At 43.1% G+C, this 17,586-nt stretch overlaps 1 protein-coding gene across 2 annotated transcripts in view; it reads right to left on the reverse strand.

Moving 5' to 3' along the window:
* Positions 1–17,586, reverse strand: part of ST6GAL2 (ST6 beta-galactoside alpha-2,6-sialyltransferase 2) — a gene marked incomplete at both ends in the record, with an annotated part of 45,422 nt that overhangs the window by 10,138 nt on the left and 17,698 nt on the right. For both annotated transcript variants that reach the window (XM_082279345.1, XM_082279344.1), the window contains 3 exons: positions 942–1,043; positions 4,142–4,239; positions 8,212–9,214. In XM_082279345.1, coding sequence (XP_082135471.1) covers positions 942–1,043; positions 4,142–4,239; positions 8,212–9,157 — 1,146 coding nt within the window. The remainder of the gene's footprint in view (positions 1–941; positions 1,044–4,141; positions 4,240–8,211; positions 9,215–17,586) is intronic.

A 17,586-nucleotide genomic window follows, 5' to 3' on the forward strand; every position in this document is an offset into this window, starting at 1 on the left:
GCACTGGTGGATGCTTCTGCTAGAAAGGCATTCCTTACTGTGGGCTATTCTGTTTCCTTTCTTCATACAGAGACTCCCAATATGTAACTGACAGCTGTGGGATGAGCCAAGACACTTTTCCCCTCACAGACCCACATTAAAGAAGAGGTTCAAAGAGCTTTGACATGATATCTGGGCCTGGGGGTGAGTCTTCCTCTGAAAGCATCCCTGTCCCTGACGGAGGCAGCAGCAGCACATGACGCAGGCTGATGGCAGCCTGCGTAGGAAGCAGGCAGCCTCTGGCATCTGTTGCTAAGGGAGTTCAGCAGATGAAGGCTTACTTTCTACTTTGCAGCCTGCTCAGCTCCAAGCTCCCTGTGCCAAAAGCCATCAGATCAACTTGTCTACTGGAGCTGCTGCAGCAGCCAAAGTAGAGACTCCCCCAGTGACAACCAGATGGACATCTGCTGCTCTCAGTGAGGGGGTGGATGGTGGGGCACAGATGGCTGTGGAGCAGTGGACATAAAGGGAAATGGGGAAGGCACCCAGAGAGATTTTCACTAGGATGTTGTGTTTTGTTTGGGAAGGCAGAGGGGAAGATGGGGAAAAATTGATGCAATTTTTCACCTTTCCTGATAAAACCTCCTTCTGAAACATAACAATGTTCCCTCCTTGGCAAGCACAGAGAAAACTCACTGTTATGTGAAAATAGCAATGTTTTATAAAACAAACACCATCATTCATCTATCCTAGCATGTCACTCCATTCCAGTATAAATGCTGGCTACTAAAAAGTTTTTGACCAATAAAAAAATTTAGACCAATTACTATAGACATAGCATTCTCCACTGAATGAGCCTGGGGTTCATTGTGAAAAGGGAGAACCAGGAGATTAAAGTAGTTAATTAATTTTCTCCAGTACTTTCAACTAATTGGGAAGAAAGGTCTAAGTGGATATCTTACCACATTCAGATTTGCAGAGTAAGGAGCAGGATCCCAGGCTACTAAGATAACATCTTTATACAAGGAGCTGTCGACAAAGTGATGGTTTGGATTGGTGAGAATCTGCAAACACAGATGCAAAGAATTGCACAGCATTAAAAGCAAGTGCGATCCAAAAAAATGGCAAAATCCTTCTCTCAAGTGAACAGTCCTACCCACGCTGCTGTTTGTTATGCTTTAGTTCTGGTTGATTTTAAGCATCTTGTTTTGTTAAAAAAATATACAAAAAAAGCTTAGCCATAAACAGCACTCATGACAGTTTGAAGTAGCAGTATGCTGAATTATTCTCCATCTGTGAGGGATGTGATGGGACCACTTGAGATGCTGCGTAATTGTGTATCAACATTACCGTGTATTCTGGAACTTGAAAACGAAAGCTACACTATTTCAGATTGCCTGTGGGATCCTCTTGGACACAGAGCAGCTTTCTTTGAAGGGCTAGAGCCCCCAAGGGTAATGTCTTTCCCTGCCACCCATCCCCAAACACCTTTTTCATGGCTTTCTCATTTCAACAACAAGTCAGTCTCATTTCAATCCAAAAATGCAAATTAGACCATGACTGTACAAATTGATATACCTAGAAAAACAATTCCAACAACAGGCAAGTAACAGGGCTGTTTTTGAATTAGCTGTCATTTTGCTCTAATCTATTGCTCTCATACGACTCCTTCCTGCATCTCCCAGTAATTTTCCTGATCCTCCCACCACACTGGGACCCTCCATGTCTAACTAGATCTCTTTGATTCCTGGTGCATCCAATGTCAGGCAGGTTCAGCACAGGTCAAAACAGCATGAGTTTTGTTCCAGCTGTTAAAATAATCAACATTCCAGACAAATAAATTCATAGTAATTTTCATTTCCCTTTAGGATCCAATGAGCCATATTTGATTATGCATATTTTTCTTCAGAAAAATAATATTGTTGCCATAGCAATATTCTTCCTACCATAAACATTGAGTTTAATGACTTCCATCAGCCTTCTACAGTAAGAACAAAATTAGTCATACTGCTATCAGCATCCCCAACTTCATTTCTCAGAGCAATTTTCACCTCAGAATGTAAACTCCTTTTTTGAGTATACACAGTAAATTGACCAAAAGGTCACGATTTTAAAAGCTTGGTTACACAGTTACCACACAAAGGAGCTCTTACTTGCCTTTCAGTAAGCAAGAGTCCTCTGGAGGTGTTGTCCACACAAATTTTGCTCTCAGTGAGCCTGTATTCATATGTATGAGATGAGTTTTTTCTGTAATAACAGTATCTTTTGCCACTGTACAGGCTTCCTTCATGTCCTTTGGGCTTTCACAGCAGAGAATAAGAAGGAAGAAGGGGCCACAGCAGCCTTTTAATGAAGAGCATGCAGGAGTTCCCAACAGTGAGGAGGAGAGGAGGGTCAGTAAACCTGTATAGGTAACCCAGCTACAGTACTGGTGGGGAAAGCAACTTCCATCAAGTGGCCTGTGCAGATTTCACTCTCAGGGAGGCAAGGCTGACTTTTCAGCAGGTGGTCAGATTATCATGGATGGCTTCTGACCTCTTTGAAGGAGCACAAAGGTGGTGGGAATAGAAAGACTTGTGAGGAAGCCATGTGAGCTGACCTGGCCAGAACTTCAGCCATGCCCTCTGTTTTCTTGAGAAGTCTTATGGGGAGCAAGCCTTACATAGCGCAGAAGAGGAGACCATGGGACCCTCCATTACCATCCCAGTGGGAACTTACTCCAGCAGCTCTTAGAGCCAGAGGACCCCTGTCTGCCCTGCATGGAGAGCAGCTAATTTAGCCATTTAATCTCTCTGAATTTTCTGGGGAGCTAAAAAGGCTCAGATCATTCCCTGAGAATATTTTTCTCTTCTACAGAGAGCCTACTGAGTCTAGTAAACTATGAAGAGTTTCTAAATCTTTCTCCTGGCCCAGCTCAGGAGTTCAGGCATGGTCAATGTCAGGACATTTTGGCTAACAGTAAAATGAAGAACCATCAAAGAAAAGGAAAAAACGCCAACAAAACAAAAGAAAGTAAAATAAAATACATGAAAATCCATGGTCCCTGATACACTGATTTCAGCACTAAAGGCAGAATAAGATATTTCTGCTTTCTTCTTACAAACAAAGGAAAGGAGGTATATTTAACCCATCTCACTTCAAAGATCTAGTCTGTTCTGCAGCCTCACAAAGACCTACAAAATGAGTGTGAAGGGAATGACAGCGAACAGACCTCTATTTGATGGCAAAGAACATGAGCTTATACACATAAAAAACACACCCACCAAGAACAGACTTTGCATGGGCAGTCACTCAAAATAGAAGGAAAAATGAACTCATAAAAATTACAGTAACTGAATATTTTGCACTCCTTCAACAAGAATTCCTATGTGTAGAGCATGCTACATGGCAAACCATGCTCCTGGTGCTGACTAAGTAAACTCACCATTTTGGTATGTCATAAAATTTCACAGAAATTCTATTGCTGACTTTTTGTCTGTATTTCATAAAGAGAAAAGAGGTTTGGTTTGCCCAAGACTGGAAATCAGGCAATAGCATTTTTGAAATTGAAAAACTAAACTCAACCATAAGGTGTCACTGTAGCTCAAGCCACAATCATTTATTTACACCCATACATGGAAAATCCCATTTTCTCTTGTTTCCATTCAGATGAACAAACTCACCTGATGTGTAACACCCAGTGTTAAAGTTTTTTACTAGTTCTTTCCAAATCTTTAAGCAATGATGACTTGCCTAAAGTTACACAACTCAGTTCCCATTTCTTTTGCCTTCCAGCAAGGAAATAATTGGGGAACTGGAAAATATGAGAAAACAGCTTTGGGATTGCCACAGCCTGAACTTTGTGAAGATCCTGGAGGCAGTGCAGTCAAGGTCTTCTGTACTGACAGCTCTGGCATCCTGCAGAGTCTTTACAGATCAGTTCACATGAGAAACTTCACAAACCAGTTCTCTGAAACGAGGCTATTGAGTATCTATGGCAACCACCCTATGCTGACAGCAGTGCAAACACCCCCGTAAGGGGAAACTTTCACCTTCTCTGCATCATGACTGTTGAATCACTACCTGCTCCCCTTATTACCCAACAGTTTTTCAGAGGTTACTAACCTATTGCCATATTGCACAGAAGAGACATTGACGTGAACTCAGAAAAGGAAGATCTTACCTGAGAATTAATGATCCGCATAGTTGTTTTATTTCCAACATCCTTTTCATAGCCTTGTGTAGGAGCAGAATTAAATCTTAAAACGGCATCATGAGAATCTAGGAGCACAAATGAGGGGTAACTCTTTTTTCTCAGTATACAGAAGAGTAAAATAAAACCAGTTATCTAAACTAATACAAAACTTATACACATTTGTCCTAATCTGGATATTCTAAGGACGAAGAACATTCTACTATGCACAAACAAAAATCCTCTTGCATCTGCCATATGCTATTAACATAAAAGCCTACTGGGAAAAAAGTTCAGAATCATCTATTAATTTAGCATGCAATGCTTAAACACTTCTCTTAATTGGATAGACTTAGTGTGGGAAGATTATTAGTACACTCAGTACACACAATTGCTCACTACTTCTATCACAAAATTTACAGAGAATTACTCCATGCAAAAGCATGTAAACTGCAGGGATATCTAATTGCACATTTGAATGAATAACAATGCTTAACTATAAGCTTGTGTTTCACAGTATTTTACAATACCCGAAAATCTCAGACTACCCCAAATCTTTTAATCATACTGTGTTCTTATTATCAAGCTTAGTAGAAATCTAAAAGAGCCTCTGTATGGAAGCCAGCCCACACATCTGTTCACACAAAGAAACCTGAGGATCCTTAGTAGCAAAGATCTTACAGAGTTGAACTGTCAAAGTTTCTCCACAAGCTGTTGACCTTGGAGTCATGGAGAACAGAAAGCAGCTCTAGGTCAAGTATGGGTCAAGGGTAGACACCACACACAAGCCTCCATTGGATAAGAGATAATCACCCTCCCAGTGCTTCTTTAAGGAGATCTCAAAGCCCAAAATGTGTGAAGGAGAGCAAGACATTTTATCCACTGTCCAGAAACACACAGCCCCTGTTGACAGCCCTCTATTTGGTCTGTTTTTATCCCTTCCATCGATGGAAGCTGAGACTATAATTCAGGGCAAAACAGGCATGAAATGCCTTAACCCACAGTAGTTTGTACAGCTATTCATCTCTAGTCACTTAAAATGTGTTGTCTGTAGCTCAAAAACTGGAGGAGGCAAAAGTTACAAAGATAACCAACATGCCTCAATGGAGTCTTGGCCTAATCCTACAAAACTGGGATCTTTCATATTTTCCCCCCTTTACTCTGCGCTTCTTGTACTCCATACACGGAAACACTGTGGCATGCAGCCAGCATCCTGATTTCAGACATTCATGTTTGCATTAACATCTCATGTCTGAAAAGAGGGATTTTGCGAGATGCCCACCAAGCCCAACTCCTCAGAACCTAAGGAGTAGAAGTTTTTTCTGTTTCCCAGGCAGGGACAGCCCTAGCCTCAACACCTAGACTTCATCTGCCAAGCATCTTGACTGTGTAGGAGCTAGAGGAAATCAACAGAAGCTGCACATGCTCCATGTATTTGGAAAAAGAAAAGAAAAACAAAAGTTTGTTGTCATGAATTTAAATGAATTCATTTATTTAAATGAGTAAATTTGGACCTGTGATCGATGGCTTTTAGACAATCTGTTGACTGAGAACTGGGAACTGGATTATGAAATGAGAATTGTATGGTTTGCAGTTTAATTGAGAGACAGTGTGATGCATTTCCAACATCAGTCATGCTGGTTCTTTGCATACAGATGAAAAACTTCTCCTTCACCAAAAATGTACGACCAGGACACAGCTTAACACTGATTATAGCTGGTTTTAAGTAAACTGTTTCTAATCTTGGTACATATTTGTAGATAAGCATCTTAAAGATAAAGTTTGGGGTTTGATCACAGTTCCCTGTTACTTCCTGTGATGCCAAAATAATTTGTTCTCTCAATTAATAGCATGATCATGATGGAAGTGTTTGCTATACTTGCACATATTTCCATGCCTACTTTCATTTGAAAACAGTCTGAGGAGTGGGGGAAAGGAGGGCAAAAGGCAGAACACAAATTAACATTTTTGCTTGTGTTTCTAATAGGAACACAGAAGAGGGAGCTAAAGGCCTATGAAGGGAAATGTCCTTTGCTGCTTCTTTTACAGGCGTTTTTTTTTTCTCTTGGGAGAATAAACCAGAGAATCACAGAATGGTTTGGGTGGGGAGGGACCATAAAGACCATCTAGTTCCAACCACCCTGCCATGGGCAGGGACACCTTCCACTAGACCAGGTTGCTCAGAACTCCATCCAACCTGGCCTTGAACACTTCCAGAGATGGGGCATTCACAATTTCTCTGGACAATCTGTTCCAGTGCCCCACCACCTGCACAGTAAAAAATTTCTTCCTAATATCTAATCTAAATCTCCCCTCTTTTAGCTTAAAATTGCTCCCCCTTGTCTACCACTGCTGTAAGCAGTCACTTGGTCCCCGACAGTCTGGGCGAAATCCTCTCCTCAGTCACAGGTATCTGCCCACAGCCTGAGAGACACAGAAACAACATTCTGTGATTCCTGGTGGCCCAATACTTCCTTGAACAACACGTATGAGATCTGAAAATTCTCTGTAGGCTTTTTCAAACCCCATCTTCCTCCCTTTAGGCAGCATCAGAAGACAATTTCCCATTTAAATCCAAAGTTCTTCCATAGAAAATAGCATAAACTTCTGTGCCCAGAAGCTTCCTAAGAAAATAGGTACACACAGGAGCAAGCAGGCCCCAGGTACCATGTCAAGCACCCAAGTCCGTACCTGGGCTGCACCTGAGTGTGCAAATATGACTTGAAGCATGCTGTAATACGTAATTATGTAAATATGTCACAGTGTGCTATGGATTCTACAGTACAGCACTAATCCATACTGGTGTAAACCAGGTGTACTGGGGAACACGGACAGAAGATTGTTTCAGTCAAAGATAATATGTTGGAGAAGGTAGGAATTGCTAAGCCCTTTCACCCCGAAGATTTCTAAATCAGTGAGTCTTCCTGTGAAGTTGGAGGTTACTCTGGCTGCAGGCCAGCTGGGCACCTCTGCTGTGCTAGAAGCCTATTATAGTAGTTTGATAACCCTAGCAGCTCCAACATATCCCAGAGATTTAAAGGAAACCTATCTGTGTCAAAGAGATGATACAGTGTGATGAAGCAAGTATTGGGATGTGAAGTCCTGGAAGATGGGGAGGATTATTGAGTGAACCTCAAAAGGTTTTTATAGAGAGCTGAAGGAGATAACTCTTCTTGTTCCAGAAACAAGTTTGAGACATACATTTCATCCTTCTTCGAACACTCTTAGCATACTGCACATGTACTACTAAAATGAAGAAATACTGAGACGTTAACACAAGTAGTAGCATTCATTTTTGAAAAGAAAAATAAAACTGACCTGGATTAGTTTTATGGCCCCACCATCCTTTTCTGAATAGCTACCACAAAGCTCCCCCCTTGAGGTGGGGAATTCTGAGTGACACTGACATCTCAACACACCTGCAACCTCACTGACTCAGTGCAGCGATGGGAAAACAGTGGGTGAAGATACTTGAACTCATTTAAATTTAGTCTCAGAAAAGAGGCCAGGGACTTGACTCAGTGCATGAAGCTACTCAAGGGTCTGAATTCTATATGTCTGTGAACTCTAAACATGCAAGAGATGAAGAGGACACTACTGCTTCTTAACATGGAGAAAAATGTCTGGGACAGCCATACAACAGCAGTTTCTCATGAGCCATTACAAAATAAAGACCAGTACAACACAGCTTTGCAGAATAAAACCTGAACATGGCTCTAATCTGCTGAAGAAATAGATGCATGTTGCAGACAACTGTTGAATATGGCAGATCTGATGAAACCAGTGCCTCCTTCGTAATACAAGCTGTAATATGATAAGAGGGCATCATTGTTTTCTTTAAATTAGATTATGACTTCAGGCCTAATTTTCCTTTCAGTTATATTGTTCTGAAAGGGAACAGCTTCACTGAAGTTCATTAGTTTACATTCATGCAACTATGGTGAGAGACAACAACCAGACTTTACAGATCTGTGCTGGAGAAGCATGAACTTTTTGAAAGATAAACCTGAACACACACATATACATACACATACACACAGGAAGAGATGCATGTCACCCACCTATTTCGTCCCCTAGAGAGGAGTTCAGTATTGCACCAGCAGACATAACTACTGCACAGCTCCCAAAGCCATGTGTATATAATTTGGCCAGTGGAATTTGGGGAACGTGCTTTTCCCATCCAAGAGAGGAGAAGGGAGCCTCCTTGCCATCTATTGTTTTCACATTCACTCTTTCTTTTAGCTCACAAAATAGCTGGTCTCCTGTCAACTTGGAGTTTCGTTTCCCCTTGAACCGCACCCCATGCTTATTGGTACTCAAATAATCTTTCATCGCCTTCTGCAGTCGAGGGTTTAGCATCTTGGAAGAGACATCCCCTTTCCAAAGCTTGTAAAGAAAGGATTTCGACATTGTGGAATACAGCCCATCCCAGTCATCAGATTCATCAAGCATCTGGCCTCTCCTATGCTTTGTGCTCCTTCTCCTCATTCTTCTCTGATGGCTCCAGTTGTTCTGTAAAATATTTCCTTTTGGATTATTCATGTCAGCTGAAATGAATTTTTCTATCTCTTGAAGGTGGTTGTGTGAATGAGGCTGACCAGCAGCAAATAAATAATCTTCGTTCACTTGGTAAAAAGCCCTTTTTGATTTTCTTCCTAACTGGGATGGAAAAAACTCATCTTCATTTCTAAAGGCCTCTTCCAATACAGTCCATTTCTTAGAATTTCCAGTCCCTGATTTAAAAGTACCTAGGAGATCTTCATTAAGAAGTACCTCATTCCCATCAATGGTTTCAGAGAATGATGGGTCATGAATGGCTCCCATGATGACTCTCTGCTTGCCCTGAAGGGGCAAAAGTCTCTTAGTTTCAATGTAAGAAAAGGAACTTGGAACTGGATCAGCAGTGTTGCTATCTGTAAAATAGATGAATATCACCAGGAAAAGCAGACCCCATGCAAAGATACCAAAGAGCATGAGTTGTTTCCATTGCTTCAAGTTAGGTTTCATGGCAATGCCTTTACCACCTCCTCTATGCCTTGAAGTATTGGTGAAGGAAAATGAAACCTGTAAAGAACAAACACTATTAAAATTTTTTCTAAAAATAAATACAATTCAGAAATATATTAACACACATTGATAGATGGTGCAGAATTAATCTCCAAGCAGTAGCACAAAGGATTCAGTAGCAGAAACAGAACTCCAGAGCCTGCAGACACTGTAGGAGTGACACGCTTTGGCTGTAACCACACCGTGACAGCTGCTAGCTACAAAAGAAGCTGGTGGCCAGTTTCTACAGTAACACTGGATCCTGCCTTCAGGGAGATTATGCGCCTGCCTGCTTCTGCCATAGCGAGTGTAGCATTAAGAGAGCAAAAGCAAAACCCATGTCTGGCTGCATGCACAGTGGTACAATATAAGCTGTCTTCTCTTTACCATTGAAAGTCCTTACGCAGGGGAACTGTGAGCAAGCCTGTCTCCAAAGGGACCAGGCAGGGAGCATCGGCTCTAAGCTGCAGCTCTCCTCTGCCCACAGCCTGGAAAGGATGGTGCTCCATGCATATCATCAGGGGCGAAGGGGAGAGCATCACACAAGTGGGTGAGAGGGGAACTCCTTCCTCAGTTGGTAAGAACTGGCACCGTAGCAGTGGCTACATCATTTGTTGCCTAGTACCAGACCCAAGTGAGAACGACTCCTGTACCTCTGCTACAGATGCTGCATGCACACTGAAGTGGCATGAAGGAGTTGTGCACTTCACAGTTGTGCCAAGGGTTTTGTATTTTCCAAAAAGGAGGATGGGTGGCACAACTATCTAAATACATTCCTTTATGATAAGATAGAGATTTACATAAAGGGAGTGGGTAGAGAATGTCAGACCTAGACCTGAAAATATGTGCCCTACTAATACCTGGGGGTTTTGGACTGCTTGTGCATTAGTGGAGGGATGCATGGTCCAAATGAAACAAAGTCTGACTGAGGGGGCTGTGTTCCAAGGAAAATACATAACAGATTGCTAGACCATCGAGCACACTATGCCCTTACACGAACTCACTTGTTTAATCAAGTGGTGTGACTATCAGTTACAAGCCTGACTGAAGCAAATCCAGCCTTCCCACCATAAGCCTTCCCATCCACCTCCCTTGCACCAGTCATTGTCAGCCTCACTTGCTACACTGCAGTGTAACTCAGTGTACTGATTAGTGTCAGATCACTTACCTGATCTGAATTAAAAACAAGCCAAGCCCCTTTTTCTGGAGTTTTCTTTCTAATCCATTTGTTTTAATGGACACTTAATGGCAGGACTTAAGAGCCACTTGTACCAGCCAGCTGTGATCAGCAAAGGGGAATGGGAGCAGGAGCAAGCTTGGATTTCATTACCAGCCTGCACCTCAGGAGCCACCACTTCATCACACCCAAACAGCACACACAGCTTACACGCCTCTGGTAACACACTGCCTGCTCACACTGGCCATCAGGAGGGACCAAAACCACAGCTACCACACGCTATCACCTTTCTGCAAGCTGTTAAAGTACATCAAAGCTGAGTGCAAACCTTAAACCGAAGCTGTAACTAAGACTGTGTTTTCACATGAAAAAGAAGCCAGCAGTAACACCAGTATAAGATGTTCCCTTCTCTGTCCCTTGTTCCTGCACTGTGCCTCTGCTGCTGCCAACACCCCCGTGTATGGAACAGATACAGCAGGGGAATTACATGTTAGGGGTTACTTTTGTTTTAGTTTTGTTGGGTTTTTTTTCTAACTGGCTCAGCCCCTTTATCCACTTCGGTGTGGTCACACATCCAGTTGTTTCAGCACAAATGGGGAAATCGCCTACCACAATGCAGAGGCGAGAACAAACCGCAGGTGGTATTAGCAGAGAGACTTCAGGCTGTGTTTCTGCTGACCTCCTGAGAATGTGAGACTGCACTATTACGTTTCCAAACACAGTCTATTTTAATGATCCAGACAAAGCCTAGAACATTAGACAAAGACAGTTGACTTTGGGGCTCAGTGCAGTGTCCAAACAGAGAGAGGATTCATAAAGTTACGCTTGGATAACCAAATTTCATTGCAATTTCTAATACACTGAAAAAAAAAAAAATCATGGCTGTGATAACCCAGTGCTCCACATTCGTTTGGCTTGGCTCACACAAACCACGTGAAGAAACCTATTACTCCAACTGACCCATTTCCTCCTTGCACTCTGCTGCTGCAAGATTGCTCTCTGCAGTACCTCGACACTCCCACACTTTCCAATTTTAAATCACTGCAGGTGATGTCCTGTGGGAGTTGCCTTACAGTATACGGCTGTTGTGCAAGTTAGGTCTGCCCTGAAGTTACTGCAACCTGCCCACTCATCAGTGTTCAGATGGTTCACATTTTTAAATCAGCATTCTTCACCCATCTGATCTGCTTTCATCTCTTTTTATCATTTTCCCTGATGTGTTTCCTCAGCACTTTTCAACACATGGCCTCCAAACCACTGTGTAAGTTAGTCTTTGCTCAGTCAGATGTTTCTCCTGCTGAATATACATTTCTTACAGGATCTGCAATGGAAGCATCTCGCATGATCTTTTTAACAGATAAGTTTGCAGGAAGTCAAAGTTATAAAGGAAGAGGTTACTAATATTTTCCACTGAGTCACATAGCAAGTGCAGACACAATTTAAAGATAATCTGTAACAAAATCTTACTATTTGCTCATTCCCCCCCCACTTTTGTTATTTTATAACCACAAGTTGATAACAAATAGAAAGGATTAGCCTTAATTCAGGCGTGAGACTACAAAAATTTCTAATTGTCTGTGATCATATGTGTTTGGTACAGCACACTGCCTCAGCGTAAAAAATTAGTCAAGACTCAGTATTCAGGTTACAAGCTGAAAAAGGACTGAGACACATTATTAATTATTTTCAAATTAAAGCAAACTAATATCTGCCCCCCAAAGCCCCCCACAGCAGTCATGTCATGAAAGCACACTCATCTTGCTCAGCATGCACGTATAAGCATGCATATGATTACCTTCTTTGTGCAGCAAAAAAATACCCAAAACATACCCAAAAAAAAGGCATCCGACGGTATATTTGTCAACACTGCAAGCAAAAGGAGAGGCACCAGTGGGAATAAAACAAAAAACTTTACACATTAACTACTGCAGAAGCTTATCTGCAATTCCTCGTTGCAAGTGGGGCCTCAAAAAGGATACCCAAATCTCTTGAAGACTGGAGCTATGCAGGCAAATCTCTGTGCTGCTTTAATGTTTTTTGCTCACAAGAAATGCCTTGTCCTCCAGCAGTACAGCTGAGCTGGAAGCAAATTCAAGGTCATTACTGTATTAGTTGCAAGAGGACCTCTACAACCTCACAGGATCTTAAAGGCTGTGTGTGGAAAGCTGCACTAAGTTCAGAGAAATATCGGTTTACCTTATCTCCTTCTACACTAAACATCCAGCCCTCTCCCCCTCAGCCCTTGCAGCTTCTCACACCTCACAGTCCCTGGCTTTGAAAATGTTTGGGAGGAGAGGGCAGCCCTTTCACATGCTCCCCACCACCCTCCTGCTGGCAGCAGACCCCTCCGCTGCTCATGGGGGTATCTTCCTCTGTACCATCTGGGGATACACTTGGATTCATACCCTGTGCTGCCTTCAGCAGCACATGTCAATTGCAAAGAGAAAAGCATTTGTGCAGGAAACCAGAAAGGACAATTGCAAAGAATTACACTGGCTAAATAAACAAAAACAGGTGGCTTCATGGGTGTAATTATTGAAGTCCACTGGATGCTTTAGGAATAAGCTTCCATGTCTTTTATCTATGCTCAACATACAGCTTTCAAACTGTTAAAGCAATTCTACACAAGTTTTTAAATTATCATCAGCGTTTCTCATTGTCTCCAACTTCACCCCCCTGCTGTAATAATCCTCCCTACTTACAGACTGCTGGAGTCAAAGCTGCTGCAGAGGAGGAGCAGAGGAATAAGTCTACCCCTGGGGGAAACACCCGAGACTTAACCCAAGCCAGCCTCCTCTTCAGCAGAAGTGATAAGCCTGTCTGCCCCAGAGGCTGAAGACCTCATTTCCCTACATATCTCCTTTCTGATGGGCTCCTTCAATCATTAACTGATTTAAGTTTCAACTGCCATATGGAGAATGGCTTTTTTCCTTTCCCAGTCTGGTCATTCACACAAAAGCCCTGGAAAACATGAGGCAAGGTACAAACCAGTGAAGTGGGAAGACTTAACTTATTTGCTTAATAGAAGTATTAGCAGCAGCTATGAAAAAGAAAGGCAAACCCCAATGGTATCTTTGAGGCATCCCAGGAAATAAAGGCAATTCCCCAGTGGAAATTAAAGGCTGATTTTCCAGAAGCAGCACCCAGTTGTGGGAAATTTCATTTTGCCATGCTAAGATGCAAGAAACCAAAGAGATCCCCCTCCCTTTATAAAGCCCATTGTTTTGCAACAAGGAGCACTTTTCATTTTTCTAAAGTAGGCCTCCTGACTATTTCTTAAATGAGAAGAGATGGATAAGGGAGATTTTTTTAATTCCTTTGAAACATTCCTTCCTTTCAACACTGTCTATTGTTGAAATTAATTTGTACAGACCCTGGCAGCTCAGAGGTCAGGATGGTTCAAGTTGATGTGCTAAGATGTGCACTGTTATGTTAAACAGGGTTTTTCTTAGCTGCAGCTTTGCAGCAAAGGTCACCACAGGGTTATTTGGGGTAGCAAATGTTAGCTGTGGGCAACCATTCCCAAAGGGCTGAGAATGAGACCAAGGATTATTTGATGGAAAGCTTAGGCGGCCTGAACAGATAGCAAATGCTCCGTTAGTTTGCTTCATCTCTTAGTCAGCTAATTCCAGAGTATTAAGAAACCTCTGGCATAGGGCAAGACAGCTGGAGGCTGCATTTCCAGGGTGGGGAACACACTGGTCCTCTCATGTGGAAAGTGCCAAATTGGTTTTAGTGTTATCACATCATTTCTGTGGTGGAAGCCATATAGCAGGCAGCAACAGACAGGCAAGCCTGTGGGGAGTGGTGACTGCCAAAAGATGTATATCAGCCTGTGGATGGCCTGGGCATTTGTCTTACTGGCTGTGATTAGGCCTCCTAATTAATAAATCTCTTTTGGACAACTTCCTTGTTAGTCCCGATAAATCTGGCTCTTTCCTTCAGAGGAGTCAAGCTGCATTCAGTATTTTTTGTGGCAACTGAAGAAACTGTCTTCTGAAATAAAGAAAAAACACCCAAAGAAATCTGAAGTAGAACGGGTTTTTTTCCAATATTGCCTTTTAAACCTGTATTTAAAACCTAAATTTAATTATCTACTTAGACAAAATTCCTTGGGAGGTATTCAAATAACTAACCTGAATCACCTACTAAATGTGAGCCAGGTGTCCCAAGTCAGAGCATTTCGAAAGAGCAGTTTCAGGTTCTTGTTTCTGAGGACACAGGCAGGCAATGTGCTTGTTCTTAGGTCCTCTGATAAAACCTAGGATTTCAAGTTAAAGGGGGTGGGAGTGAAGCAACCCTTTTTTTTTTTTAACTTGTTTTTACTAATGACCCATTTCCAGGAGCTTAGGCTGTAAGTAAATTGCCAAATATAGTGAAACTTGCAGTAAAACTCACTCAAGCTGGCAACCTGGAAGCTGGAGAAATGCTCAGTGGAGCTTCTGCCAAGGAACGTGTCCTAAATTATTCTGTAGGAGCATAGGGGCTTAGATGCATCAGTCTCTGGGGCTTAGTGGAAGGTCAAAGTTATCTTCTGTGCATCTGATATCTAGTCTCCATGCTCCATCATCATGTTCAAGCTTCCTGGCACTGAAGCCAGCTATCACTTTCCCACAGCCCACAGACCACGTACAGGTTGTCCAAGTGTGGGCTGACAGGAGGGAAGTAAAAATAGCCATACCAGCTCTTAGCCTTCACATGCAGACTTTCCCACCACCAGTGGAAATGTTTAATGTGACAACAATGGTCAGGGAGAACCTGGTTTCCCAGTGACTGACCGCATCTCACAGGTCAACCTCCACCTACCCAACCTGCAGCAGCCTTTCTCAGGAGCCATGAGAGCAGCTCTCACTCTGACATGCCCTGAGATTCACCACTCTAGCCAGGATTTCCTCACAAATTTCACGTCAGGGGAGACAATTGAACCTCTTTGGCTTTTCCAGACTGGTTATGAGCTGACCACAGTCTTGTTATTCTAACTGAGGGTTTCTATAGAAATGTACTACATACCACTCCATATGAAATTCCGTACAACCTCAGCGTAAATCACTTCCAGGCACTTTAATCAAAAATACAAATGGGCTGAAGTGTCACACAGTTGTGTGAAGCCAAGCAGTTTTCACAGCATAACTCAAATCACCCCCCACAGCCTCTCAAGGAGCCCCTCACTGAGCCACATACTACCTGCACTCAGCCTTATCTACTTCTGACTTCTTTTTTTGCTATTTGCTCTTGCCACACCTTTGCTGTGTCCTGGCTCTGTTCACAGCAAGTTGCAAAGGTTCAAGGCTGCTTCAAGTTGCTGCGAATGCCAACAGAGCTTGGTTCCACCATGGGACACGTGTGCAGAAATCACCACTGGGGCCACAGTCCCCAGCATGCCCTCACACACAGAAAAGAAGCACATGAAACATCTTTACTGCCCTTGCAGATCTACCAGCTGGGTGTTTTGGATGTGTTTTGGTCATATTTCAGCTGCCACAGCACTGTCTCTTGATCCAAACTGCAGGGGAAAAAAATCCACTTGTATCTACATCAATTTAAAACCACTGCAAATATCCGAAGACAGTGCAAGTCACTTTTCCGAAGTGAAATTCAATATGCCCCTGCATAGTCATGGAGGGACCTAGGTTTGCACAAACACCATCCCAGCAGGCTCCACTCTTACACCTCAGTAGTTCCTCCGCAGATCAAACCACAGAGCCACACGAGGTTTTTCTGTGCTACCTTTGTGCAGCTCTCCTCCCTCTCACAAACTGCAGGTTGCAGGGGAACGGCAGCTGTTCCCAGGGGATCTGACCACCATGAAGGTCCTAGGAAGCTGAATGCTGTGCAGACTGAAACATCAAGCTGGCTGGAGATAAAAGCCAGGTGTAGAAACGAGGTGATCAGACTGATGGCCATCACTTACTTGCGCATCCTCCGCTCACACATAACCACATTATTAAGGTATTTAGTTTTATTGCTGCAGCGAGATCAGTGAGGAGGAAGTGAGTTGAACACCAACACAGAGGAAGAAGCAGGGGCCTGGGGGAGGCTGGGGCACTGGGCCAGGAGAGAAGGAAGTCTGGCTTTAGGGCAGCACAGAGGAAAGGAAGGCAGAAAAGACTGAAAATAAACTATGCCCATAGTGCTGGTGGAGTAGCAAAACAACACCTGCCAGAGGCAGTGACACCTCAGCACCACAGGGATGAGAACTGGAAGCAAAAACTTCCTTCCACTAGAAAGATCACATCCTTCCCTTTGGGGAAGCACAATGAGAGCCTTGCTACTGCTGAGGGAAGGCTCCACCTGAGCATCCTACTCTATTCCTCCCAAGATGGGAAAGAGACCACCATTTTCCTTCAGCAGATGGGAAGCCTGGGTGAGCAGCAGGAACCACGCTGTGTCTTTCCCCCTTATTCTGGACAGCCAGTCCCAGGTCCATGTGCTGCTTCCTGCCACCACTGTGACTGGGGAAGGGGACGCTGGAGCACTGACCCTGGCCCTTCGCAGGTGGAGCATAGCCCTTGCACCAGGGCACTTTTGGACTGATCTTTGCAATGGATCAGCACCCAAAAGAGTTGCACATATTTTCCCCTGTGAATGTTACTTCACACCCCGTGCAGGGATGCTCCACAATACAGGCACGGATGGTGCCTGAGGACACACAACACAAGCAGGAGTTTATGCCCATCTTCGGCACAGCCTGGCTTTCTGTGGGACTTATTATTTCCCACCCACATAATGAGGTTTTAATCCCATTCCCCCCAGCAAAAGCAGAGTTCAGGAGCAGCTTGTGCTTATGTTCTGTTTTCATGTGTAACTGAACAGGATGGCAGGAACCTCTTAATGCCCCAAAACAAGACAGAGAGGCGCAGAGAAGTGGATAATACTACTCTATATAGTGTCTAATAAAACAGAAGAAAAAAATCCAGCCAACAGACATAACTGCATTTGGTTCCCCTCCCTCATTTTAAGGGGCAGCTTTTGATACCATACTTGCAAAAACACGTAATTCAAAAAAGGAAGGAAGTGCTTTGAGGGTTTTTATTTAAAGCTTGACAGGATAAACGAATCACAGTCTCATTAAATCACACAAATCTCAGGCTGCACACAAGACTAAACCACGAGAAATAGGACGTTACAAATCCTCATGCAGTTCTACACTTCCAGTACAACAGCTCATTTTATTTCTGCTCTTGGCAAGGTTAGAATAAAAGGCTTCTTTTCT

The sequence above is a fragment of the Coloeus monedula genome (genome assembly GCF_965178545.1).
Source record: "Coloeus monedula genome assembly, chromosome: 3".
Taxonomy (NCBI): domain Eukaryota; kingdom Metazoa; phylum Chordata; class Aves; order Passeriformes; family Corvidae; genus Coloeus; species Coloeus monedula.